Below are 27,719 nucleotides of genomic sequence, written 5' to 3'. Positions count from 1 at the left end.
AATAATTAGGTAAATTAATTTTACATTTTATTTTCTGGCACAAGTACTGATATATCTTTTGAATGTTTTTTATATTAAATTTCACATATATGTATGCCTGTGCTCAACACCTCAGAAATGTCAATTTTCTTAGAATTGCATTGTACAGGCATGGACATAGCAATCACAGGACCTGGAAATATTCAAAATTTCACTTTCATCATGGATTTCCCAAATCATAATATTCTCTGTAACAATGAGAAAAATTACTAAGTTAATGAATGTCTCTATAATAACTCGAGATCATGTGTAAAAGGAATTTTTATTATAAACAAGGCATGTAAACATTCATGTGTTGGCCCTATAAATGTCACTAGATCTAAGAAAAATTACCTGCCCATATCTGTGATGATGATTCCTTACATTAAACCTGTCACCTGGTCTTTTGCCATTACACCTCATGTTATCATCATCATTGCAACCATCAGAATCATGGATCACCTGTACATCACCTTCATAATCACATTCAACATCCTGTTCCTCTGCTATTATAGAATCTAAGGAAACTTGAAAATCTTGGTTCTGATGACTTATAACCTGTTTGTCTACGGTATGTTTCTGCCTTGTATACTGACCAGATGCGGGAGTGTTTACACAACAAAGATCAATGGTAAATTGGTCAAATAAGCATTCCTTCTCCTCATTATCTTGATTATTTTCTAAAAACCTGCATGCATTATAGTTCTGTTCTCTTCTTTGACATGGATATGATCCCTCATTATGGTTTTGTACCATCCTATCATCCTGATATGATTCCCAGTTATTTGGATTTATTTCTGTAGAATCCAGCAGCTCTGAGGTATGTGAGGACCAATCATCACCACAATGATTGACACTGTATCTTCCAGTGTTTAGACAACCTTGCTGGTTTTTCTTCTGTTGATATTTAAGTGCTGCAAGGTGATCATGACCTGCTGTAAAGTGAGAGTCTTGATTTCCTGTAGTCCACTGTACATCATGGAGAACTTCATCCAATGGATTTCTTCCAAGGTCTTTTATCCTATCACTGGTATTGCAGCCCTGAGATTGATGGTCTGCTTCAACACTGAAATGTTCACACATCAATCTAATAAGAATTTTCAAAGTTACAATATGAGCCTATTCAAACTGGCACATGTTACTTTTGTTAAAACTTTCAAATGTGAAACTCTCCTCATGTTTGATTAAAACCCTGGTCCTTTTTTATCCATTAACTAAAACCATCTTTTTTCTTATAATGTTTGGTTTGGTTATACTCATGGCCAGAAGTTATGCATGCTGACCAATGATTTTAATCACACTATTTTTAGAAGAGTTATGTGCTTTTCTTTACTATAAACTCACCTCTGTCAAGAGGTTGGGGCTGAATGTGTTGGAGGAAGTGGTATATTTACATGAGCAAACTCCTCACCATTAGTCTGGATTGTTTCTTTTTGTTTAAGGACATGAATACAACATTTTTGCATCTTATTTTTTTAAAGAAATAGAAGTAATTATGTTTTGCCATCTGAAAACATGCAGACAATATAACTTTTTTTTGAGTGCAGTAATTCTTAAGCATTACGAGAAATGGAAATTTTTCTGTATCTGATGAAGCTGATGCACATATCTACAAGGCATAATCTAATTTATACAGTTGTCTTCCAGGCATTAAAAATGAATTGAAACTCTACCTTATTTGAAACTGTGTGTGATAAGATCTATCCAAAGGGAATTGTTCAGTAGACAAGTCAGGAAGATCTTCTGAGCCTGCCATATCCTCCACGATCTCTTCTGAAAAGGCACAAAATCTTAAAGTATAACACAATAATGAATTTTTTCCACTTGAAATTTGTTAAAATGCAAATGAGAAGACAAAGGTACAAAATAGTTCATACTACATGTATCAGCCATTTCAAATAAAAAATAATCAAACAAGTGGCTCAAGTGAGCCTGGATTGTTCATGAGGCTGACATCTGCTTATTAGCCTGGAGTGAATGAACAGTTGGCTAAGAAATCTGGGTCAGTTGGATGCTTTCTGTTGAAATTTATTCCAATGATGTTGATTGCATAATTTTGTTATTGAAACAACTGTTTCAAGGTCTCTCTAGTTTTTGTATCTTTTTTCATATTTGATTACATTGCATCATTTGTCCAATATTACAAGACCCCTAACCTATGATGCTTTGTCTCAAAGTTGATCCAATTTTGTTCAACCATGTTTTGACATAATGTGTGTAAATATTTTAGTTACAGAACCATTTTTATAAATCTGAAAGATGTTCATGATAGGACATTTTCATTTAAATGATTTTGCATTCTCATAAGCAGCTATTTTAGAAGAAGTTATTACACATATTTCTAAACTCAGTAACAGAAACTAAATTTGATAGCAAAATGGCATTGTTTGTGTAAACTTAAAAGCTCTTCATGTCAGTATGCTTCTGCAAATTTTGGTACAATTCTTAAGAGGTTTTTGAGAAAATGTCATTCAAAGAATTTTCCCATTTTAGTAATAGTGGCCATATTTGTTGGCAATTTTGCAATATTTGTGTAAATCTGGTAGCCATTTTTAACAGAAAGTATTCTCAAAAATTTGGTCAAAATTCTGTCTTGGCAGTTCTGAGAAGTCATTTAAAATTTGTGCCTATTTTTAGTACTGGTGACCATATTTGTTGGCAGATTGGCATAATTTACAGAAATCTGAAAGCACTTTATGCCAGGATGCCTGTCTGCTAACTTATTCTTTTGATTAATGTAATAAATCAGCAAGATAAATCTTCAGTTGAAGAAACCATGCTGTTGTCTTGAAACAATACAGTTTCTATAATTAAAACAATGTAGATCTAAAACAGACAAATGTATTCTTATGCTATTTTCACAAGCAGCCTTCTTTTTTTCAAATAGTCTCAAATTTATATGATGTGTGGGATTAAGAGTTTATAATATAAATAGCACAACTTTGTATAGCTTTATTTGGGTTTTTTTGTTTTTTTGGTTAATGTACTAAGCAAGCATCATTCATATCAGGGAAGCATAAAATGTTATTCAGTAAAAGAAAGTGTAATTATTATGCTAAATGAGTAATGGTTGGCAGGTAAGGAATATAATGTTGAATTAAATATTACTTGACCATATAACACAAGAATAATATTGAATCCAATCTATGTAGAAGTGGTAGTACTACTTTTTTTTCCCAACCCCATAATAGTGCACATTGTAATATGGAAATACGTAACAAATCTTGGGGGAAATAAATTGGAACAAAAATTACATTTCTTTTGCCTGTATTGACATCAATGGCTGGGTGGTATCACCAATTTAAATCTTACAACCAGTTAATTTTTCAAACAATTTTTGTAAAAGATATTATGTATATTTAAATTGTATCATTTGTTGGCTTTTCCTAATGACTGTATGCTATATCTGTATTTGTACTTGACTTTGTCTAAAATCACATTCATGGTATGCCCGACTGGTGACATTTATTTTGTAAACAACATAATACATAGTTAATATTTCTCTATGAGTGTGGATTTAATAACTGGATCATTATTAACGTAAGTATTTTCCTCTGAATTTGAGTTAACGATACTTGATTCTGACCTTAGAAACTTCTAAAATGGAAAATTCCATTAAGTGACAAAGTATTTTCTGAAAATGGTAATTGCAACCTAGGTCAAGTAGAGGGTATATAATCTAGTTTATCTAAAAATTACTCCTTCTTGCCTTAACATCTGAAGTTGAATCGGTCTTTATGATATATTTAGCTTTTCATTTGGGTGGATTTATTTATTAAAATTATTATTCACTGGAATTACAAAGTGCTAAATAGTATTATTGGACAAAACATTAATCTGGAATTATAGTGAATTCAGACAAAGATACATTTAGAATATACAGTTGTGATACATCAAAAACTTGTTAGCACATCATCACAATCCAGGCCATTGGCACATTAACACATTCAAGACTACATGCACATCAACATATTCATTGACATAATTTATTTGGAATACCGCTGGAATTCATTTTGGAACTTCTTACATTTGGATTGTGATATAACTTTTAGGAATACTGTACGTTCATTTTTAATTTTCACTTTGTATTCTAGAGAAATACTTTATCTGTTAAATTTTACAAGACTTGTTTTTCTCTTTCTGTTACATAGTTTAAGACCATAGAGGGTAAACAATATTAATAAATTACTAAAGAAACAAAAAAATATTCTAATTCATTTTTCCACAACACTGCAGACAAATCAAGATGACCTTATTAAGCTTAAACAAATAGAGAAAGACTTTGTGAAAAAGATATAATTTTGTTTCACAGTCAAAATCGGCTGATGAATATCCCAGGAATGATTGTGTGTGATGTGTGATTTGCATTTTTAAGGTAGCTGTAACAATTTTTCAGTCATATCACTATGATGTCTGCAATGTGGCAGTTTAAAGTGATGTCTAGCACTGGGGCATCATGCTGCAGACATGTAGCATCATGTCCCATCCAGTAACATTATCCTGACACCAGGCAGACCAGTCCTAAAACTAATCTCTTAATGCTGAGTGCCAAGTGAGGCAGCTGTCAGTACCGTTTTTATAAGTCTTTGGCATACTCAGCCAGGGTTCAAACCCATGACCTCCCGCATCTGAGGTGGACACTCTAACCACTAGGCCACCTGAGCAGTTCTATCCCAGGAATGAAGACCTAGCATCATGTTGATATGGTTTGAATAGTATCATTGACAATTTTGCTTTGAAATGACAAAGTATTTTATCTGTAGAACTGATTCATGTAAACATGTTGTTGGTTTAAAGCCTAGCGACTACAAGGATTTATGCAATCACTGTAGTTATCTGAGGACTTTTGTTTGTAGATCTATGGTCTAACTCTTTACTAAGGATTTCGTGGCTCCCAAAATTTCATATTCATGAATTTTTATCATACACAAAAAAATAATCAAGTATTATGATTTGCAGATGAGATTATTTAAAAGAATGAAATTTATAGTCACCATTTAATTACCTTGGACTGGGCTAAACCATAAATTTGCTTTGAATTTTGTTATGTAATTTTCTTTTTTGGACACTGAATTCAAACACATGATGATCTGTGACAAAATTATTGAATATTTTAAATGTGTGCATATTTTTGTATGGAATTACATGTATTGTGGATTCACTGCTGTTGACAAGATCAGTAGGTGAGTACACTATGTTGATACTCTACTCATGCTATAAATTAGACATGTTTATATCAACAGTATAATCACTTATATGTATCCATGTGTGGTTCTCTGAATAAAATAAAATATTATATAAGCAATCTGTTTTCACTATTTGTGTATTTCTCATTTAATATGCAATGATTTAAGGTGGTAGCTGTGAGGATGAAGCACATATTTTTTGCTTTTATTACCCCTCCCCTTTTATTTTGGTACATGCAGCGTTTTCTTCTGATCACTGACTTGATTTCTTATAACATTGGCCCAACCATTGTGTTATAGCAGAATCATACTTTACATCTTTCATTTAACTTGGGTACAAGGGGGATGTCTGATAAAGTTAGAATGAAGCAGGTTTGACATAACAGATTTTTGATTGTTACTAAGTTTTCAGTAATTAATGTGAGAGTTAGGATTTTTTTAGCCAGTGAGTGTATAGCCTGTGTGTCTGTAAGTTTGAATTTGTAATGCATTTAGAAGTCAAATCTTACAAGTTTGCTTTCATAACTTTTTTCATTATGGTATTAAAAGCTTTCTTGCCCTAACTGATAACCAAGTGCATCCAAATGAGTAACAGAGGCAAGGTAGAATAGAGTCACAAAAATCATGGGACGTTTGTCCTTATAACATCTGCAGATAGTTACAGGACATCTATCTGGAAAGAGTAGGTTAGTGTACATCCTTTGTTTTTCATTTCTTGTTTTTTGCATCTTCTTCTGTCCATGTCTTTATCTTTCTCTCTTTAAACTTTATATAATCTATTTTAAATTCACAATGTTTGTTTAAGGTGTGTGATGTGTGATTTGGATTTGTAACATAGCTTTAACAATTTTTCAGTCATACTGCTATAGTGTCTGCAGTGTAGAAGTTTATAGTGATGTCTAGCATTTGGGCACCATGCTGCAGACATGAAGCATCTTGTCCCACCCAGTTACATTATCCTGATACCCGGCTGAAAAGTCCTAACACTAACCTCTTAATGCTGAGCATCTAGCGAAGCAGCTGTTTGTAGCATTTTTATAAGTCTTTGGTATGACTCAGCCAGGGTTTGTGTTCTTCACCCCCTCCTTGTAGCCAAAAGTGCAACTTGTTGTTAAACCATAAAGCATTTAATGAACTTGATGGTGTGCTGGGCTGCACAAGCAAGGATTCAAACAGTTTATTGATGTCATCATCACTGACAGCTTCACCAGTTTTGGATTTGTTTCCATTCCCTTTCTTATTCAGGTCTTTCTGTTTACTTTTTGGGCCTCTCTTTGTTAAGTAAAATTCCGGGTTTTAAACCAAGCTGCAATTTTATCTGTGTCATCTAGGGTACCATTCAAAACTTCCTATCATACCAATAAACACATATTAACTGAAATGGAAGCTACGATGTCATAATCTTAATGCCCATGAAGTAGTGGTACTAATATTAGTACTTAAAAGTCATGTAGCTAGGGGTACCAAATAGCTGTACTAACTCTCTATTTCTCTCAATGTTTTATATGATGTGTTGTCCACATTGGACAGACCTTAAATAGTTTTACAAGTGAAGTTCTTTATTTTATGATGTAATAACATTTTTAAGCTCTGTGAATAAGAGTCTTGTTCACCACATCATGGGTAATCAGTTATTTCATTCATTCATTTACTCATTCACAATTCATTTCCCTTTGAACTAACTGAAATTATCTAAATTCCCTTCATCATTTTATTTGCTCATACATTATTCATTACATTCAATTTTTGTAATATTAGTCAATATAAAGACCTCTTTTACCTCTCAATGTTGTTGGCTCATATTCACTTCCATCATTTTTAAGAATGGAAAGGAAAAATCTTGTGACAATGTTGTTTAGGTGCTACAACTTCATGTATATGACATTTCTAATTGTGTCTCTCTAGATATTCTTCCAGAAGGTTTATGTGTCTCAGTGTTTTACATTTGGAACTCACAATTTCATGCTCTAAAACAAAATTTGCAACAAATTCTTCATCCACTTCTGTAAATCTGCTCTCATCACCATTTTACATTTTCTTCTTTCTCTCCTGATTTTCTTACTCTCACAATTATCACTAGGGTTTCAGAGACACCAGTGTATTTCATTTGCTTCCCAGTCATTGAGAAGAAAGGAATGGTCTTCTGTCTCATAATTTGGTGAATTTTGGCAAATTACTAGTTAACATTTAGCAAAAACTTGACTGTACACAAGGAACAGGTACTCAGTGGTAAACATTTACGATTTTTGCTCTCCTACCTTTAAGAGTCAAAATATTTCTTAGCTTATAGTCCATTTTCTTTCTGTCTTATCTCTATCATTGTTTTGTATCTTCATTTTTAAAGTCATTTGTTTGTCTCCTCGAAAATATTTTGATGAATTTCTGAAAGTGTTGGTGTTTGTTTGATTTTAAAACAACTCCATTGAGCCAAACGGAAAACAATGGTTGTGTCCCTTGATAAAAGTAGTTCTTTGCACATGGACATCATGAATGAGACAACCCAGCTGAAAAACCAGATATAAGTAAGAAAAGCATGACCAGCAAATTAATGAAAGATTTCTTTGTCACATGGTTGAGAAAATATGCTCCCTGTCCCCCAAATCTGTCAAAAAAATCCAGAAATAAATTATTGTTTACATAAGTAATGGTAAAATGATCACATTTAATGTGTGCAGAGAGGTCATGATTGGATGGGAACAGGGCCAAAAATTGCTGGAAACCTGCAATCTCACAATCAAGATCTAAATATAACTAAAAGTGCAGTACACACACTACCACAAATACATATTTCTAATAATGATTGCTGATGCTTTTAGAAATGAGAGAAATGATGGGTTTTGGCCTTCATCAATGCATCCAGTTGAGAGCTTCTTTATTCTCAGTTTTTAAACCTTTTTAATGCTTTAAAAGGCTTTTCTCACCCATGCGACAGAGAAATCGACTTGTTTTTATAACCTTACTTTTCTTGTCTCAGTCTAGTCATCTCAGATCAGTCGTCTCAGTCAAGGTGTCCATGCGCTCAGAACTACTTTTAAAAAAAGAAACCCTTGTTGTCTTCTGCTGTGCCTGACATAGTTGTACTAAAATCAAACAACAACAACAACAGCAACAAATATATAACAAAAACATAGTAACTTAAGTTAAATCCATCTTTGAGAACACACCCTACAAAAACAATTTGAGAGAGACAAAGACAAACGCATATGATGTCGAGCTTTTTGGTATTATGCTTGTTCGTTCCACACATCATGGTCAATTTTATCCTATATGCAGGCATAGCTCAATACATCTGTAAATCAGCGTTATTAAATGTAGCTAAAGCTACCTAACTAGTTTTAATTACTTCGTGTGAAACAAATTATATACTGTTAGCTACATTTAATGACGCTGACCTGAAAATAGCTGTGCTACAGATAGGATAAAATTCTCAATGCTGTGTAAAATGAACAATATAACAGAAAACACTTATCCATGCATATATACTATAGACTTATACACTTCATAGCCTCCCTACTCTCTTAACAACTACGGAAAACTTAGTAACAGCCAGAAAAGTGTTATATAAAACATGCTTTATTCTAATTTTGTTAAGCATCTCCACTGTGCCCCGGTTGAATCAAAAATATACCTACAATATTTAATGGCAAATAATACACTTACCAGCCAGAAGGAATAATTTATCTGTCAGCACATTAATCCATAAGCAAATTTCACTGTAGCACTTGCCATATTTCCAGGACAGAAAAATAAATGTTCAAAGAATCCATGAACTTGAAAGTTTAGCACATGGTTATCCGCTAGAGTCCGTTTTTGGAGGGTCTATTATACACGGGGGTAATTTTACAATCAATATTAAGGACAGCACACACAGTTTCACCTCCTCCAAAGAAAAGAATAGTTATATACGACAGTGACACAGAACTCTAATTACCCATGAATAATCAAAAGAAAGATGTTACTCTTCGTTACAGCTTGTACTAAGTATAACTACAGTAGAGCTGAGTAGCCAATATCGTTTTACTATTTACAATATAACTTTTCAAAATTCGAACTGATGAAAATAAAACAGTTTATTGTAATAACTATTAATTATTTATTGTCAATTTCATATACCATCCATATATTAAATGTGATAATACCTCAGTATTGTGCAATGTTTTATGTTGTTATTTTTCTTTGCTCACACGTATAAACTGTGTACTTCGGACACAACAGTCACACCACAGTCCTCATTAACATATTTATACTCATGCGCCGCATGTAAACATTGGATGTGAACACTAGTGCAGAATTCTTATTACATTAAAGGAAAATATTGGGTGAGAAAAATAATCTACGTTCGGGTTTGGACCGAGACAAGGAAATCCCAGTCGAGGGTTTATATTATATGTCTCCCCACTCAGGCAAGCCTCGTGGGGAGACAAATAATATAAACCCTTGACTGAGATTTCCTTGTCTCGGTCCAAACCCCAACATAGATTCTATATCTCTTCAACTCTTGTCAACATAGCTACCATCCTGACAATGAAGGATATAAGCAAGAAAGTTATATCTACTGCGGCATGCTGTTTTCCAAAATGTTTATCCATCATACTTTATATTTCTAACTCTGTAAATACTTAAAGCACACATGTGCATGTACTTTTCTCACCCTCAATTAATTCCTCTCTAAACCTCTGGTAGATGTCAAGTTCAGCCCAGTCATCATTTGACCCCTCAAGACAAGGAATCTTACTAGAAATGGACTCATCTGACTTCTCCCTGTGAAAGGGCTGGGCACTCCTTGAAGATGTGTATGCAAAGTGTGACAGATCAACACTGTTTCTACTAGGTCTCTAGAAATGATGCAAGATAATGTATGGCATTATGACTCTATCATTTAAGCTATACTTTCTCACCCAATTCATTCACAATGTCAAAAGCTACAAAACATTTCTTTCTCCATCTTAACATCTTAACCCTTAAGGTGCTATATTGTTTTGCAGCACAAGAGCCCTCAGTGCTGAATTGTTTGAGAAAAAAAAAGGAAGAAAACTGCACAGTTTTTAAACTGCATGCATTTCAATAAATATACACAATAGATACACAAACCCTATATGAAAAATGATGGTGGATGTATAAACTTTAAGATTATCATTAAGGTACATGCGCAAGTTCAACATATTTTAATGTACAGGTGCAAATACAGGTAAAATTACAAGTTTTGACTGTATTTCATCTGTATTTTTGTTTGTTTTTTAATGAAAAAGCTCCAATATATCTAAGAAATGTTATATTCTTTTGTAGTTCAACCATGTACATGTACATGTTATGTCTGTCACACTGTTATATCTGAATTGTGAAAATCACAGGTAAAGAAAAGGTAACAGTTCGTTAAAAAGTTCAGGTGATGAATAATAGTTATCCATATATACTCTGTGTCCTTTATTCAAAAGACTAGACTTGCAAAGCAAACCAAAAACGACTTACGTCGCGACAAGCACTATGAGACCTTGAACATCAGCGCGACTAGCACTTTAAGGGTTAAGGTGATGTTTCATCTTGAATTTAATTCAAACAATTATTTCTTAATAATATTTACCTGAGATAACATGAAAGTAAATAAGGTAAGAATGATTAAAACAAAAAAAGAAATTATCATTCATCCCTGCCCAAAACTATACTTACATCTGGCATTTTAAACAAAGAGCTGCTGCAAAAAAGACTAATACTATATTCATTGAACCATCCTAAATGAAATGAAGACCAATATTCATTACATCACCCTAATTTTAAAAAAAAATATTTATTGGATCATCCTAAATGAAAAGAAAGGACTGATACTCACTGGATCATATAATTTAAAAATTGGAAAAAATAATTAGGTAAAATAATTATCCTGCATAATAAGAGGATAGATACATAAAATGAAAACAACATGCTAATATATATATAGATATAGATATATATATATATATATATATATATATATATATATATATATATATATATATATATATATATATATATATATATATATATTGTTTTATCCATGCCTTTTTTCAGATGTTCACACTGCTTTAAAAAATACTGTTGATAATAGGAAAAAGCAACATTTAGTGTCAACAAGTTAAAACAAGGAGAAGTTTTAACATAGTACCTTTTGACCTGCCAGACTGTCAACAATGGGTGTGGAGTCCAACCTGGACCTCATGTCCCTGATTAACTTAACAACACTACTCCCTGACACAGTCCTGGGTGTCTTGGAAAGGGAACTTAAATCACAGTTTGTTGGACCCCACATAGACCTATCATCTGTCCGAGATAGCTTGGGCACTGAGCTTTGTGCCTCTGATGTCATTCTTTTCGAAGTGACTGCAGCATTACCAGGTCTACTAAGCTTTCTTTTAGCAGGCACTCCAGTCTTACAGCAGTCATGTCGACAGTAGGCCTTGCTACGACAAGAGTGATTACATGGAACCATGGTACTTTCAGCATCAGTAGGCTCCTGTCCTTGACTTGCCAAGTCTTTTGAAACCTTTTGTTTGAAAAGAAAACCAAATTCACAAGTGTAATTTTCCAACTTAAAATAACATCTGCATCAGTGCATTTTAAAATAAATCTGGATACAAATTTATCTTTCTAATATTTTCAAAAGAGCCCAATTCTTAAAATATGTACACGAAGAGTACAGTGAATGGCGCAATGAATTATATGGTGAATGGCACATTATACACCTACCTTGTGTTTAACAGTTCTCTATATAGGCACTAGTAGGGCATGGTTGACTTAGGAGATTATTCACTAATGGGTCTCAATGGCCTGGACCTTTGTTCAAAATATTTGTTCCTGAACTAAATTTACTGCTGCTGACTAGTTCCTGACCTTGATTCAGAACCAGTAGAGTTGTAGTAAAGAACTTTTTAAAAAATTTAAATTTCTTTCTTAGAGTAAGATTCATAAAGTGAATGGAGGCCATACTTGTGGAGTACTGACAAATAACATGTATCAATTAGGTTTTTCCAGACGATTGACCAACATCTGGGCATCTGTTTTGCATCAAAGCTAGATTTATTATTGATGTTTTGAGAAATAATAGTCAGTAGTGCCTTAACACTTGAGAAGTTAAAGTGTTTTATGTTGTGACCAGTTTTGGGGCTAATTATTTTATTTTTCTTCAAATTATTTGGATTTCTTGTTTGTTATTCCTGGAAAACTAGACTCTAAATTAATTCTTGGACAAGGACAGTTATCAAAATTTACAGAGAATTCAAACACTGGAATATTATTTTCAGTGATTTAACAAAGAGCTGTTGACATTAATACGACGCTGACCACATCATACATCATCATCATCCATTTTGGATTTCATCGGGATTCAAACTCAGTTTCACTGGGACTTTTTATTACTAGGACTTCTATTTTTTAATTCTTGGATTATTCTTGATTATTTTTGGATCTGATTAATAAAACCTTAAGTTTTTACCTTGTTTTTCTAGGGAAATAAATTATATGTTAAATTTTACAAAGCTTGTTGTCTTCACTTTTTTCTTGTTACGTTTTGTAAGAGCCTAAACATGTAACAGTGGAAATAAAATTAGGAAAAGATGAACAGATGGACATCATACATCATAATACCAACATTTATAATGCCTTAGGTAATTTTCAAAAATTTAGTGAAGCCTGCCTGAAGCAAGCACCTCCATACAAAAGACATCTTCTCATGAAGGACAATTATGGGTCCATTCTCTTGCATTTGTTAATGTGTTAACCTGTATATAAAGATCTGTCTATAAAAAAAAATGTTATAAAAAACATGTCTGGTTATCTCCCAGGTACCCATATGTGTGTGTGTGTATGTCTTCAAATATAATCTTGTAAAGATGTGAAATATATAAAATAAAGTACTCATTATAGTTCTCTCTATGAACTGAAAAACATATATTCACCAGAATCAAAAAGAATTTCAATAATGTATCAGTGCATTTATTCATTACATAAAATAGAATTTAGGTTATATATAAAAAGTCTAATCAAGTAATATTTAATCTTTCAATCTTTGACCACTATGGTGGCCTAGTGGTTAGAGCGTCCACCTCAGATGCAGGAGGTCGTGGGTTTGATACCTGGCTGAGTCATACCAAAGACTTACAAAAATGGTACTAACAGCTGCCTCACTTGGCGCTCAGCATTAAGAGGTTAGTGTTAGGACTGGTCTGCCTGGTGTCAGGATAATGTGACTGGGTGGAACATCATGCTACACATCTGCAGCATGATGCCCCAGTGCTAGACATCACTATAAACTGCCACACTGCAGACATCGTAGCGATATGACTGAAAAATTGTTAAAGCTATGTAAAAAAGTCCAGATCACAAACACAAAGACTTTCAATCTTTTGAACTTTTTACCTCATTTACTCTGTCTTGTGTTTCCCTAAAATCTGGTCCAGCAGATGGTCTAATGGATCTTTCAAGTATCTTACCATCCTCAAGGTAGTAGGGGGTGTACACAGTCTCTATGTCCAATCCAGCTGCAAGCAGACCCCAAAATGATCCTTAATCCAAGACAGTTGACAACAGTATATCTAACTGATTACTTACTTCCCTTTAGCATGTCAATTAAAGTCACTACATGAAGAATAAAATGCATGTGTATTTCACTCTGACTACTTTCCTGCTCCATATAACAAAGCAGCCATTCCATTTCAACAAAAGGACTTAATTTTATTACATATGTCATTAAAAACTATTTCTTCTTTCATATCTCTTACCTTCAATAATGAGAGAGATTGGCAAACCACAATGCTAAAACATGATTAATGTTCAACCGGATGAATACAAGCCCATTCAGATGTCAGTATGAAACTTTAAAATATAATAAGTTACATAATAATAATACATGTGAATCTCCAAGATGAGAGGGTATTTCTCCCAAGTTGAGGGGTGCTTCCTGTCCCGACCATCACTCAGTGAAATCTTCTGTGCATGCAACAATTCTTTTGAAAAATGTGTTTTATTTTCCCCCATTTTGATTCTAGTGTAGTATAATTACAGTAATACTGCCTGTGTTCATGTGACTGTGATCTGACTTCAGCAGGGCAAGATAATTTAGTTGCAAATATTAAGTAACATAAAGCAATTTCACTTCCCCCATTTATGCTTCGTGATCCCCATGGGATGATATTGGTCACATGACTGATGAGAACCACAGTTACTTTGATGTGATCAATTTGGGAGCAAAATTTTAAAGAAGAAAACGCCAAATATGCAGCATAATTTACAATTTTCTGCATAAAAGTGTTTCAGTTATCGTTTATTTGCCATTCATGAGCAATATTTTTTGCAGATTGGGATGCACCTTTGCAGAGGCAAAGTGTTGCAGGCTGTTTCCCCAATTTTGCAAGTTTAACTGGACTGCAAGTTTCAAGACAATGAAGGATACAAAAGACCCAATGTAGATCCCAGAGGGGATGGGCTTGAATGTGTGAAATACTCAAAAACAGTCGTAACCAAAAGGAAAAAAAATCACATAATGATTTTGGCACATGCTAAACATTGAATGGGATGCCAAATAGCAAAAGTGGTGCCAAACATGATGAAGGTTTTTTTTTTTTAAAAAGAAAAAAGAATTGCTAGTAAAAATGCAAATGTTGACTGCATCAGCTGTGGATTCTGCAGATAAGTTCCACTCAGATGTCGATATTGGTGATGTAGAAGGACTATTTATGCAAGATTAATGTGAACTATGATGATGATTTGTTTGAAGAAGTTGAAAGTTTGTTGTTGGAGCAGAAAAAGAAATAAAATATTTAAAAAATGAAAAAAAAGGGACCAAATGTGCATGAAAAACTAGCTGAAGTTGTCAGTAAAGGCCTGCATTCCATGTTAACTCATGAAAAGGTTCAACCATTGCTTGAAGAGCATACCAGACCAGGAAACTGTAACATTTTAGAAGTGTCTGGAGTGAATATTGAGGTCTGGAATGCAATGTCCAAACAGGCAACAAGTGCAGATTTTTCACTGCAAAAGCTGCAAACTCAGTTGGGGCACATGTTGTTCCCAGTTTTCTGAGCATCTGAACTGTACCGTCTGCAAAGAAACAACCTAGAGAAATTATCTTTTGATTCAGTCTGGGATTTTGTCAATGACATATCAAATTGGCATCTTTTCTGGGGGGAAGTGAAATTGATGATAATAATAATAATAATAATAATTTATTATATAAACGTGACCACCTGCAGAATGTGACCACTGAATATGACTTTTAGACAAAATATGATTTTTAAACATGCGTTTGAATCTGCTATGAAATACTGAATCACAAATTATAGCTGATATAAACAAAACTGACCTTGAAGTAATCATGAATGTAAACCAGTCTAAAGTACATGTCACTAACTGCCATTGTAGTCTGTTGTTGCTGGGTTTAACGCCATTTTTCAGCACACCATAGGCTATGCATGGCGGCCAGTATTATTGGTGGAGAAAGAACCCAGGTAAACCCCTGAAAGAACCACTGACCCACGAGAAACTACTGGCAAGCTTTCTCACATACCCACATTAGCCAAATCCGAGACTCGAACCCACGCAGACAGAGGTGAGATCGCAGTGATCCGTAATGGAGAGCGCTTTAGACCACTCAGCCACTTGGGGACCCATTGTAATTTGTAATGAAAGGGATGAATGCGGCTTTTGTATTCATCTGTAATAGTAGCAAATGATAATCATTTTCCAAATCTGATTGTGATTATTCAAGAGTGGTGATAGTGACAATCATGAGGACAATAAAGGTTTCTGCAGATAAGGCTTAAAGTTATAATGTACAAACATGTGCATGTTGAGAATTTACATAACATTTGACCCAAACTTGAGCAGCTCTGGCTGGCAGTCAAATTCTGAATCTACCCACAGGCAGAAAACAATTAAGCTTCTTGGTGGACTCTAGCAGAGTTGTACTGATAATGCTACATTCCACTACAGACACTGAAAGGACATTTTTCACTGAGGGAATTTCAGAGAGAATGCAGAGGAAACCCCGGATCCAATAACAGTACATCATCTCCTAAGTGTTAGGATCAACAATGATGAGGAGTGCCACCAATATAATCTAGGTAATGATCTACTAAGAAATGCTATAAACGCTTGTGGTATATATAAGAAGTGTATGAATAGCATCAAGTTACTGTGAAAGGAGTAATCTGATAAGGTGATGTATTAATGTTTAAAAAATGTAAATTCGTTCAATAGTTGTAAGTTTTGACCATTTGCATATGGTAGTGCAGTCACAGCAGCTCTCACCTGACACTACGGAGACTGAAATAAAGAAATCGATATTTCTCAAATTTTAGTCAATGATGGGTTCAGTATTCTTTGGCAGTCTCTTAACATGCTATTGATTAAAAAACATTCTTATTTTTGTAGGTACCTTGAATACTATGTGATTGTAAATATATACCAAAATCTTATTCAAATCCACTAAGCAGTTTTAAATATATGATGAATTAATTTTAAACATTTGCATCAATCTTTTGAGAAATGAAAGTCACTATGAATGTTACATGAGGTAACTGAAGTATACAATGTTATTATCAAGGTTAACAATGGACTTTTTCAGTACTAGCTGCATTTTGATAGTTGTAATATTTTCAACAAGTAAAAACTGGGCTATTTTTTTATGTCTACTAGCAGATTTCATATCCTGAAGGCAAAATATTACAAGGATGAAACTTTAAATTTTTTTTCTTCAGTTATAGTATTTTATGGATATATCAGATACGTACCCAACTAAAGGTTGGTTTCAATTCTGAGCTAGGTTACATTTTCCAAATAGGACCTTGGATACAAAAATCAATAACCCCCAATGGTCAACTCAATGTATTGCTATTTATAAGCTGTAAGGCATGTATGTGAAATTACTGCAGCAGAAGACAGGTGACAGTTACATGACATTTATAAAGAACATTTGCTGAGGGGAAATTAGAATGGCTGTTATGACCAGGTGACTGTTGAACTCATGTGACCTATGGGACAAGTCTGACTGTATTTATCTGAACAATTCTTTGTAGATCACAATTCCATACTCTGCCCTCTTTACCTCTTCCAGATATTGCCCTTGATAGTATTCACATTAGCAATAATGATGTAATAGATGCATTTTCAAATCTCAACATCAGCAAAAGGGGAGGGGTCTGATTTGACCCACCCTAAGTTACTTAAGACTTGATATTAGCAAGGCAGGGCTCATGATCAGGCCCACCCTAGGCTACTTAAGGCTTGACATTAGCAAGCCTGGGGGTCATGTTCATGCCCACCCTAGGCTACTTGAGGCTTGACATTAGCAAGCCTGGGGGTCCTGTTCAGGCCCACCTTAGGCTACTTGAGGCTTGACATTAGCAAGGCAGGGGGTCCTGTTCATGCCCACCCTAGGCTACTTGAGGCTTGACATTAGCAAGGCTGGGGGTCCTGTTCAGGCCCACCCTAGGCTACTTGAGGCTTGACATTAGCAAGGCAGGGTGTCCTATTCAGGCCCACCCTAGGCTACTTGAGGCTTGACATTAGCGGAGCAGGAGATCCTGGTCAGACCCAGCCTAGTCTATGCAAGGCTTGACATTAGTAAGGCAAGGGCTTCTAATCTGAGCTCCATGCTAATTTAGGGTTGATATAAGCAAGGCAGGAGGTCCTTATCAGATACTACTAAAGGTTAAACATTACCAAAGTAGAGTAGCCAGATCAAATCTACCCCAGGCTACATAAGGCTTAAGACTGCAAGGCAGGGCATCCTGATCAGATCTACCCTATGCTACATAAAGTTTAACATTAAGCAAGGTAGGGAATCCTGATCAGACCCACCCTATGCTACTTGAGGTTCAACATTAGCAAGGGAAAGGGGTCCTGATGTAAAACACCCTAGACTACATTAGTAAGGCAGAAGGTCCTGGTCAGAACCACCCTAGGCTATCTCAGGAAAACACATATCATGATATTTATCAGAACTTTTGAACAATTCACTGCAATCTTCTTATTATCCAATTGCATGGAATAAAGCTAATGTTAATCCTATTTATAAAAAAGTGACATAAATGTTGCCTTGCATTAACACTTGGACCTAACACTCATTGAAACCCTATCCTGGTATATACATGTATATATAACCAGGAAATAGCTACAAAAGCATGGAAAAGGTTAGATATAGGTTGAAATTTAAACTTGACAGAAAATCATTATAGTTTCTTTATTTCTTCTTTGTAATATCTATTTTGAAGTATGGAGGCATTTTCTGGGAGATGAAACAGAATATATACAAAGTAAGCTGGGAAAAATTGTTTGTGGGGTAAATGAAACTTCTTTGTTTGGAAATTCAGAACAACCCCTCGTTATACTCTTTTAAAACCACACAAAACAGGGATGTAGAAATGTGTCCATTATATTACTACCAAGGTGAGAGATTAGCTCAGATTATCCTGCAAGGCTAAATAAATAAAACTGTTGTCAGCACAATTAATGGGATTTTTAATTATCAGTGTTACTTCTATAGTCTTCTACAAGTTACATAAATCTGAAATAACATTTCATGAAATTTTGATGTTTTTATAGCATCCCCCCTTCTACCTATTCACTGGACCTTAAGCTCCTTTATTTCACCAGCTGACCTCTGGCCTGGAATTTAGTACAAAAAGGATGGTGTGTTACTGAATATTAATCAAATAGCTACTTATATAACACAACATAGACCTTCAAACTTGAAATTACTGGTGGTATTAGAGAAACTTGATTAAATTAACTGTCACTAATTAGCTTCAGTAGCTTATATTTATTTTCTTAGAAAACTGATTTTACTTTAACTTTAATCCTGATGAACTCCAAAAAGCAGAAGGCTCATTTTGACAATGAATGTAAAATGTATACAGGGCTATCTTGAACAGACAGACAGGTAGGTAGGTAGATAGATAGATAGATAGACAGACAGACAGACAGATAGGTGGCGCTCTACAGTTTCGTATTTTGCATGGGTTAGGATTTTAAAGAAAAAGAATTTCCCCGGCTTTCCTCACTGGTTATACTGGCTATTTAAAAAAGACCTTGTATATCTTAGGTATAATTCAAAGAACCTTTAATTCCCTTTATTTTGGTGTATGATTGATGGGTGTACTATGGGTTATAGAGTATACAGCTTGGCCTTACTTCAGATGTGCACCTTTCAAAAAAGTGCTAGCTCTACTTGGTCATTTTCACTTCCTGAACTTCAGAGGTAAATTGTATAAAAAAAGAGCCGATAACTTTTTTTACATTTTATATATTTGGTAATTCATTCATTGCACTTTCAGAAACTGGTATTGTCTAGTCTGGCAAAATTCATTTTCCCTATTTTAATAGCTGCTATGTATATTGTACTTTAGACTAATTCAGGCTGATTTTTTAACACAAGAGAGCAGTCATTTTAGTTAGCAGTGTGCTTAAATCATGTAAAATTTCCAAAAGTACAATATCCAAAGAAATATCATCCACATTACATTAATGTAGCATAGAGGTATGCCAACATTCTCTCCACTGTACATGTTTTAAATGCAAACTACTTCACCTTACATACATCACTCTCTCAAAAGTACATATTAACTGGTGAGCAACCCCATAGATAGATAGATAGATAGATAGACAGGTAGATAGATAGATAGACAGATAGACAGATAGATAGATAGACAGATAGATAGATGCACATTACTGAGTTTTCACTTTAAAATCTACTTTACCCCACTCTAGGCTGATATAGCTGATATATAGATCAGGTCCTTTGAATGATCGTTTGATTTCTAGTTTTTTGGTCCACATCTCTTCTTTAAGCAGCAAATGGTCCCTGAAATAGAAGGCAACATGATAACAATTTGAGCACATTGCATGACAGACATTTAACAGGAAAATTTACAAATTTGCTAACATAACTAAAAGGTTCATAAAAAATACAGTCAAATCTTGGGCACAAAAAAGAAGTACAAAATTCATTCAATTAACAATACATCATTTTCAAGGTATTATCATTAATGCTGATATTGCAATTAAACTTTCATAACAAGAGTGCATTGAAGAAGCTGAGGGTCCAATGCTCCAAAAAAATCCCAGGACTATAAGAGATGCCTGTTTCTTCCCTCCTTTTATTGTTGAAATTGCTGGGTACTGATACCATTTCAGCTATTTTTCAAAAACCACAGCATGCCAAATTCTGTAACAAAATTATGCTCATATAACTCTGAGTTAACATGTTCATGATAAACACAGTATAAAATTCTTTGTCATGTTTTTTTACCTTGAACCTAATAGCATGGACAGATGATTATATTACTGAATTAGTCTCAGATTCTCTCAAGATATATCCCTATGTTAAGTGAAGTTAAATTTGTAATTTATATTATTTATTTTTTTTAATCATTATATTGGCATCATTCAAGTGATTCTTTGGTTATATCCACAATCTTGGTTTGATAATAATTCACTTATACTTGCTTGTGTCATCATGCTTGCAAATCATTAAGGATAAATATTAATCAAGATGACTGACCTTGAAAACAATGTCCATGTCCCGAATATCAACATGTTTATTCAATTTAACTAAACAAAAAGTCTTGTCAAAATTTGATTGTATATATACCAGTCAGTGTGTTCACTAGCATAGTTCATTTAAATAACTGTATTGCCCTTAGATACAGAAAAGCAATAGAATTGGATAGGTTTTAACACAACTTATCATGGCTCTTCTCTACTGCAAGTATTATTTATCATTATCACATGAGGTAGCTGCAACTTAGCATGTGATGATAAAAATACAATACAAAAGACAAAAAAATGAGTTCCTTGAAGGGACTGATGCTCTATTGTCCAAAAAAAATTTCCAAGAATTAAACTTAAAGCCATTTCTTTTTCTTTGACTGCTGTGTGCTGAAACCATCCTGATATTCCTGAGTGACAAGATTTTCAAGTCAGCCACTATGGGAAAGCTAACATTGACTGGAATGGAGTTCTTGAACTACACAGTGTGGGGAAGCTGAACAGCTGCATGGTTTGGTCCTGCTGAGGACATGCTGTGCATCACCAACACTATTCCAACAAGCTGACAAACACAAAACAACATGGATGCATCCAAGGTCCAAACAATGGCATCTGATAAACTATGTCACTGTCGGACAGAGGGACCTGCAAATGTCAAAATCACAGGCATTGTGCAAAGTGTTTGACCTACCACAGACTGGTCAGATCAATCCTTAATGTAAGCATTGTTTCCAATTGGTGCAAGTGTCCAAAGATCACCACAGCACTGTTTTAAAAAAGTCTGACTGAAAGATGCATACCAAAGAAACTGATTAAAAGAAGCATTTGATGATAATCTCAAGGCCAAAGCACCAATGGCTTATGTCAGCTCTGAGAAGTAGCATCAATTTAAGAGCATTGTCACAGACTGTGAAGCCAATCTGGGACCAAAGTGTCCATCAGGACTGATTTGATGAAAACAATGAGCATATCACTCAGCTCATTCAGGAAAAGAACAGAGCATATGTGAAACTGCAAAAGTTCCACCTCCAAGGCATACAAGTTCAAACACCTCAATGGACCAACACAGAAAATACTGTGCAAGATGAAGGAAACGTTGTGGGACAAGAAGGCTGATGAAGTACTGCAGTATGCAGACACTCACAGTTCTAACGAGTTCTTTATTTCATTGAAGGGGCCCCGAGTAGCCAAGTGGTCTAAAATGCTCACTGTCTCACCTCTGTCTGTGTGGGTTGGAGTCTCAGGCTTGGCTAATGTGGACACGTAAGAAAGCTTGCCAGTAGCTTCTCATGGGTCAGTTGTTCTTTCCAGGGTTTCCCTAGGTTCTTCCTCCACCATTTATAATAGCTGCCATGTACAGCCTATCCTGTGCAGAAAAATGGCATTAAACCCTTCACAACAACAATCAGTTCATTGAAAACTGTTTATGGACCTTCAAGAATAGAATCCACCCCTTAGCTCTCAGTAGGTGGATCAATGCTGAATAAAGACCTGAGACAGCTGCCAAATCAGAGGGCTGAGCACTTCAGTGTGCTGATAACTATGCCATCCTCTGTTAACCACACAGCTCTCAAACAGATCCCCCAACAGCCAGTCCAGGAGGAACTTGATCTACCAACTTTGGCTGACAAAATCAAGAAGGCCACCCAACAGATGAACTTAGACAGGGCTCAGGGAAAGGAAGGAATCCCAGTATAAAGTTTACAAAGCAGCAGGACCTGGTGCAATGGAAGCATTCCACGACATACTCCAAAGCATCTGGGAACAAGAAAAAATGCCAAAATACTTTCGTAAATAAAGGTAGCAAAGCTTACTAAGGCAACTAAAGGGCATCTCCTTCATCTCCACCACTGGTAAGCTCTTTGACAAAGTAATCTTGAACTGTCTAATTACTGTATCAGAAGCTAACCTACCTGTGTCCCACTGTGAATTCCATCCAGGACACAGTTAAGTGGACGTGATTTTCAAAGTTAGACCAGTCTAGGAGAAATGTGTTGAGCAAACATTGGGCTTATATTCTGTCTTCAATGGCCTCAACAAGATACAATCAACAGACAGGCCCTCTGGTTTGTACTAGCAATGTATGGCTGCTCGTGCAGATTCATCAAGCTTTTATATGATGGCATGAAAGGACAGGTCTTCTCAAAGGTGACCCATCTAACCCTTTGGGACCTTGAATGGGGCAAAACAGAGCTGCATCTAGGCACTCTTCCTCTTCAACCTCTTTTTTACCTGTGTCTTCAACCATGCTGACCAGAATCTCCAAGAGGGAATTTATATCAGATACTGGCTTGACGGTTCACTCTTCAACCTATGATGCAAAAATGAAGACACTGAAAGTTCTCATCTGGGAAGCCATTTCCTGATGACTGTGCTCTCATGGCACACAAGAAAAGTGACCTGCAGACAATGCCCAACAAGTTTTCTGAAGCCTCCAAGCTATTAGGCCTCACAATTGGCCCTGGCAAAACTTAGGTTCTTTTCCAGCTAGGCCTGAAGACTTGTCTTAGTGCACCAGTCAGTTATCACCAATGATGTCAATCAAATGAAAATTATGGACAGCTTCAAATACCTAGGCAGCATCATCTCCACTGAGGGTTTGCTTAACAAGGAGATTGCCGCAAGGATCAGTAATGCATGTCAATCACACAGAAGGATTTACAACAGACTATTCAACCATCACAATGTTACCATATCCACTGAGTTGAAGGCATAACACAGTGGTCCTCACCTCCATGCTCTATGACTGCAAGACCTGGACTATATACTGTAGACAAATCAAGCAGCTGGAGAAATTCCATATGCAGGCTCTCCACTCTATCCTTGGGAGCCAATGGCAAGATAAGGTTACCAACCTCAAAATAACTGATAAAGCCAAGACAATGCTGCTCAAGGCCCAACTTTGCTGGTCAGGCTATGTCATCAGAATTGATGGCACCCACTTGCTGGAACAGATCTTCTTGCGGAACTGGCACATGGCTGAAGAAATCAAGGCCAACCATGCAAGCACTACAATGACACCCTGAAGCAAGCCTAAAGTGGTGCAGCCTCAAACCATCCGAGTAGAAAGAATAGCACAGAACCAAACCCACTGGTGCACCCTCTCTCATGAAGCATCAATTGATCTTGAAAATAAATACTGGAGCTAGATGGAGACAGCCTGGGAGCATCACCATAAGTTCCATCTGTCATTGACTAAGCAAGTCAAGACTTGGACTGCGGAGCCATCTCTGTGCCCACTGATTACACCACAGAATATGTCCTCTTTTGACTCAAAGAACTACCATTATTATAATTCTATTTTACTGTATTTTTTTTCTTCTGAAAATACATCATTAACAATAGTTTAAAATTTTAAAAAGTGGCACAGCTCTTCATCATTAAGATGCAATTCTAGATATAATATGTCACTACTATTGACCCTCCAACCAAATTTATACCAGTTTGCAACAATAGGGGTTGAAAAAAGATAAGGTGAACCTCAGCCTTACATCTTTTTGTCCTTACAAAAACATCATTATTTAACAGATTTTGAAACTTTCCATTGTACCATTCTTTTAAATTTGGCTATTCAAAGTATACCTCAGTTTGGTACATATTGCTGTTCTCACGATAATGCAGTTTTGTACATAATGCAATCAGCAGTTATGGACCCTGACTACTGAATTATAATAGGGGAGAGCTGTAAATATTGTTTGAAAGTTTTCTGAGATAAATTCAATGAGTCTGGGGAAAAATTCAAGGCATTTTCAAGACAACCTTTCAAATTCCATGATTTTTTCAAGGTTGTTTGAACCATGTTATTATGCAAAAACCATATTTCTTCTTTTGATTATAATGACCTTGACCTTTAATTAATTTTACTTCAAAATCAATAAGGTTCTTACATATCCCAAGTGCAAGCCATCTACAGAATTTGGTGAAAGCTGATGGAGGTTAGTATTATTTATTGTGCTGAAATGATGTTGGCAACTTAATATAAAGATCAATAACTATGCCAGAGCACAAAGACTTGTCAATATGTGCATCTTTTGCTGATCACTATAATTTGCATAAAGTTTTACAGCAATCCATAAAAAGCTGCAAGATAAGTTGCAAAGTCTGTCTGACTTTGTATTCAGCTGTTGGATAAAAAGGACTAAACTCTTAACAAAAGTTTTCTCTGCACAGTGATTTGTTGATATGCACTTCTTCATATGATGATGATGATAAATAAAAAGTTTCATGAAAATTGACTGAGAACTGTGAGACTAATCTGCATTCATCATGTTCTGTCGTACATTATCGCCAGCTCCAAATAACTGAAATAACTAATTACATGATTTGTTCATATTTGCATCTTCAGATGATGACCATAATACATGTATGTACCAAACTTCTCTGCAATCCACCAAGAATTACATGTCAAGCCCACAATCAAAGCATTGCTAATGAAAACCTTTAACACTGATAGTTGTATGTCTTTTTTCCCCACTAATGTGAGCTTAATAAAAATTGCTGGAGAAAGTAATGTCAATATACTTATCTTTAAATGATACCGATAATGTATATAGCATTTCATCACAATCCACTAGAAAATGAGATGAGTTATATTCACAATATTCTCTTGTATGCTACATCAGAGTTCATGTAAGAAAGGGAAATAACTCTAACAAACATAAACATTAGCATTTTGCTTTTTTGTGGATATGCACATCCTCAGATGATGAACAGAGTAAGTACCAAACAGCAGAGCTGTCTAAAAAAAGAAAGAGTTCACAGATTCTGGCATACACTGCAATCAGTAGCCAGACAAAAAAGGATAATAACTTGAGCAATCAGAGTGTAATCCGCGATTGCATAGTTCAGCTGTATAAAGTTTGTAGTAATCTCCAGCAGCCACTGTAAACATTAGTTACTGTGCAGAAAATATATTCAGACAAAATTATCTTGACAATGAAATATTGGTCTCTTTTCAATATAAAATGTTTCTGTACATTTAAATCTTTGGTTTTTTTAAAATATAAAATTTCAACTCTTTAACTGACGTTAACCTACTAAGGTATCAAAATATGCAATATATAGTTATTAATATGAAAAGCTTGCAACTGATTACACATATCTCTTCCAACTGCACTGGTTTGAATAGGCTAGGATGTCTGCAGCATTGAAGAATTTATATGGTCATAAGCTAAACACAAATACTTAACCCATATTAGCAAAGCATACAACATACTAGGTCACACTGACCATCTTTAGTTGTAAGTGTGTTGTACTAACTGAGATGCAATCAATTAGCGGGTTTCATGACAGGAACATAAACAAGGTGTTTTCCTTAGGGGTGCAACAATGCAAGTTGAAAATCCCCTTGGTGTTAGAACTTTGGGTCAGACTAAGTAAAAAACAAACCTTGGTGTCAAAACTGTGGATCATATTAAATTTGGGGGTCTCTGATGCACAAACAATGGTAAAGGAAAGAATTGATAAACAGCACCAAATTAACAAATTTCAATGCAAAATTTTGATAATGTCAGTGAAGCATGAAATACAAGTCATGGGGGAGCTCTTTTTGTAAACAGGAAGTAATGCTTATAAAGATGCATTCCCTCATCAAGTTCCACAGTTCCCCAAGTTTCAATGTTCTAGGTCATGAGCTTCATGCAAAACATAAACAAAAATTAAAATGTAAATCCACAGTCTGCTTCTTTTCTTTTAAAGGGGCAGTATTATTAGAATGTTTACTGACACTCTGGCCCTAATGCATGTCAGCCCATGCATGTTTTGGTCCTAAGACATTTTGGCCTTGTACATTTTAGCCCTATGATAATTTGGCCCTAAGACATTTCAGCCCTATGATAATTTGGCCCTGTGACATTTTTGACCAATATTTCAACTGTATAATAATTTATTTTAATATTATTTGTTTTATAAATTTTTAATATCTTTTAAATATTTTATACTAGAATTTTTGCCAACAAAAACAGCAGTCAGAACTGGCTCATTTTTTAGTATATACCACAAAAGATTAGAAAGACACATCATGCCAATAACAAAATGTCCAACAGTTACAAGTCATCTTCATTATTAATTCATAAGTGCTTTTCTAGTTATTAAGAGATGAGTAATGCCTTTTAAGTATTTTTAATTGGCATATACTGCAAAGACTTGAAAGACACCTCATGCTGAGAAAAAACCCACCATTTACAAGTTGTCTTATTTATTAATAAGTGTTAAAATATATCATAATTATTTGTATTAACCAGTTTTTATTGGAAACAAAATAGATCATGTTAATTGCATTTATTTCATCATAATGAAAGATAATGTACAAAATGTTTTGCTTTTTGGGGAGGGGGACAAATCATCTATGGTCAAAATGTCTTAAGGCTGAAGTGTCGAGGACTAAAATGTCTTGCTTATTTGGGGATGGAACATCTATCTACTTATGACCAAAATGTCTCAAGGCCAGAATGTCTAGGGCCAAAATGTCTTGGGCTGAAGCTTCTTAGCTGTCACTTTACCCTCATTTTCATGATTCTAGCTTTAACAGTGCATGAAAAATAAGCATTAAACACAAAAGGAAACCCAAATAAATGAAGCTGGAAATATGGATCACAATGACCTTTACTGAAATGAGTGAATAGTGCTCATCTTAATGCACCTGTCACCAAGTTTTAATATCTTAGATCTGATAATATGCATCAAGTTAATTATTCAAGAATTAACAGTTTAAACACAAAAATTAACCAGTCAGTGAATCTTAAAATACAGCTCACACTGATCTGCTTTTGTGAAGATGAGCTATGCTCATCAAAATGTAACCACTCATGAAGTTTCATGATTCCAAGTTGGCATACATTGTGCCAAAAACTTGAGCCAATGCAAAAAATTTAATAAAGTTAGCCCACTTAGCCACATACACACACACACAACCCCTAAGGAAAGTACCAACAAAACCCATTCCAAACTGTTGCCTTGGACCTATGAATGAAGAATAGTTTAGATGCAGTGAGACTGTGC

The 27,719-nt window shown here is 35.0% G+C and overlaps 1 protein-coding gene across 1 annotated transcript in view; it reads right to left on the bottom strand.

The window, feature by feature from the left end:
• LOC149798884 (putative ATP-dependent DNA helicase HFM1) overlaps positions 1–27,719 on the bottom strand; it is a 182,908-nt gene that overhangs the window by 29,996 nt on the left and 125,193 nt on the right. Inside the window, exons 28-33 of the mRNA XM_089958102.1 lie at positions 19,931–20,034; positions 13,593–13,714; positions 11,344–11,721; positions 9,856–10,039; positions 1,692–1,791; positions 373–1,084 (exon numbers count right to left, since the gene is read on the bottom strand). Of these exons, the coding sequence (XP_089814228.1) occupies positions 373–1,084; positions 1,692–1,791; positions 9,856–10,039; positions 11,344–11,721; positions 13,593–13,714; positions 19,931–20,034 (1,600 nt within the window). The remainder of the gene's footprint in view (positions 1–372; positions 1,085–1,691; positions 1,792–9,855; positions 10,040–11,343; positions 11,722–13,592; positions 13,715–19,930; positions 20,035–27,719) is intronic.

Source organism: Sinohyriopsis cumingii, chromosome 5 (assembly GCF_028554795.1).
Source record: "Sinohyriopsis cumingii isolate HCF-2022 chromosome 5, ASM2855479v2, whole genome shotgun sequence".
Lineage (NCBI taxonomy): Eukaryota > Metazoa > Mollusca > Bivalvia > Unionida > Unionidae > Sinohyriopsis > Sinohyriopsis cumingii.
The sequence above is the reverse complement of the archived record's forward strand: the minus strand, read 5'-3'. Positions and strand labels throughout refer to the sequence as shown.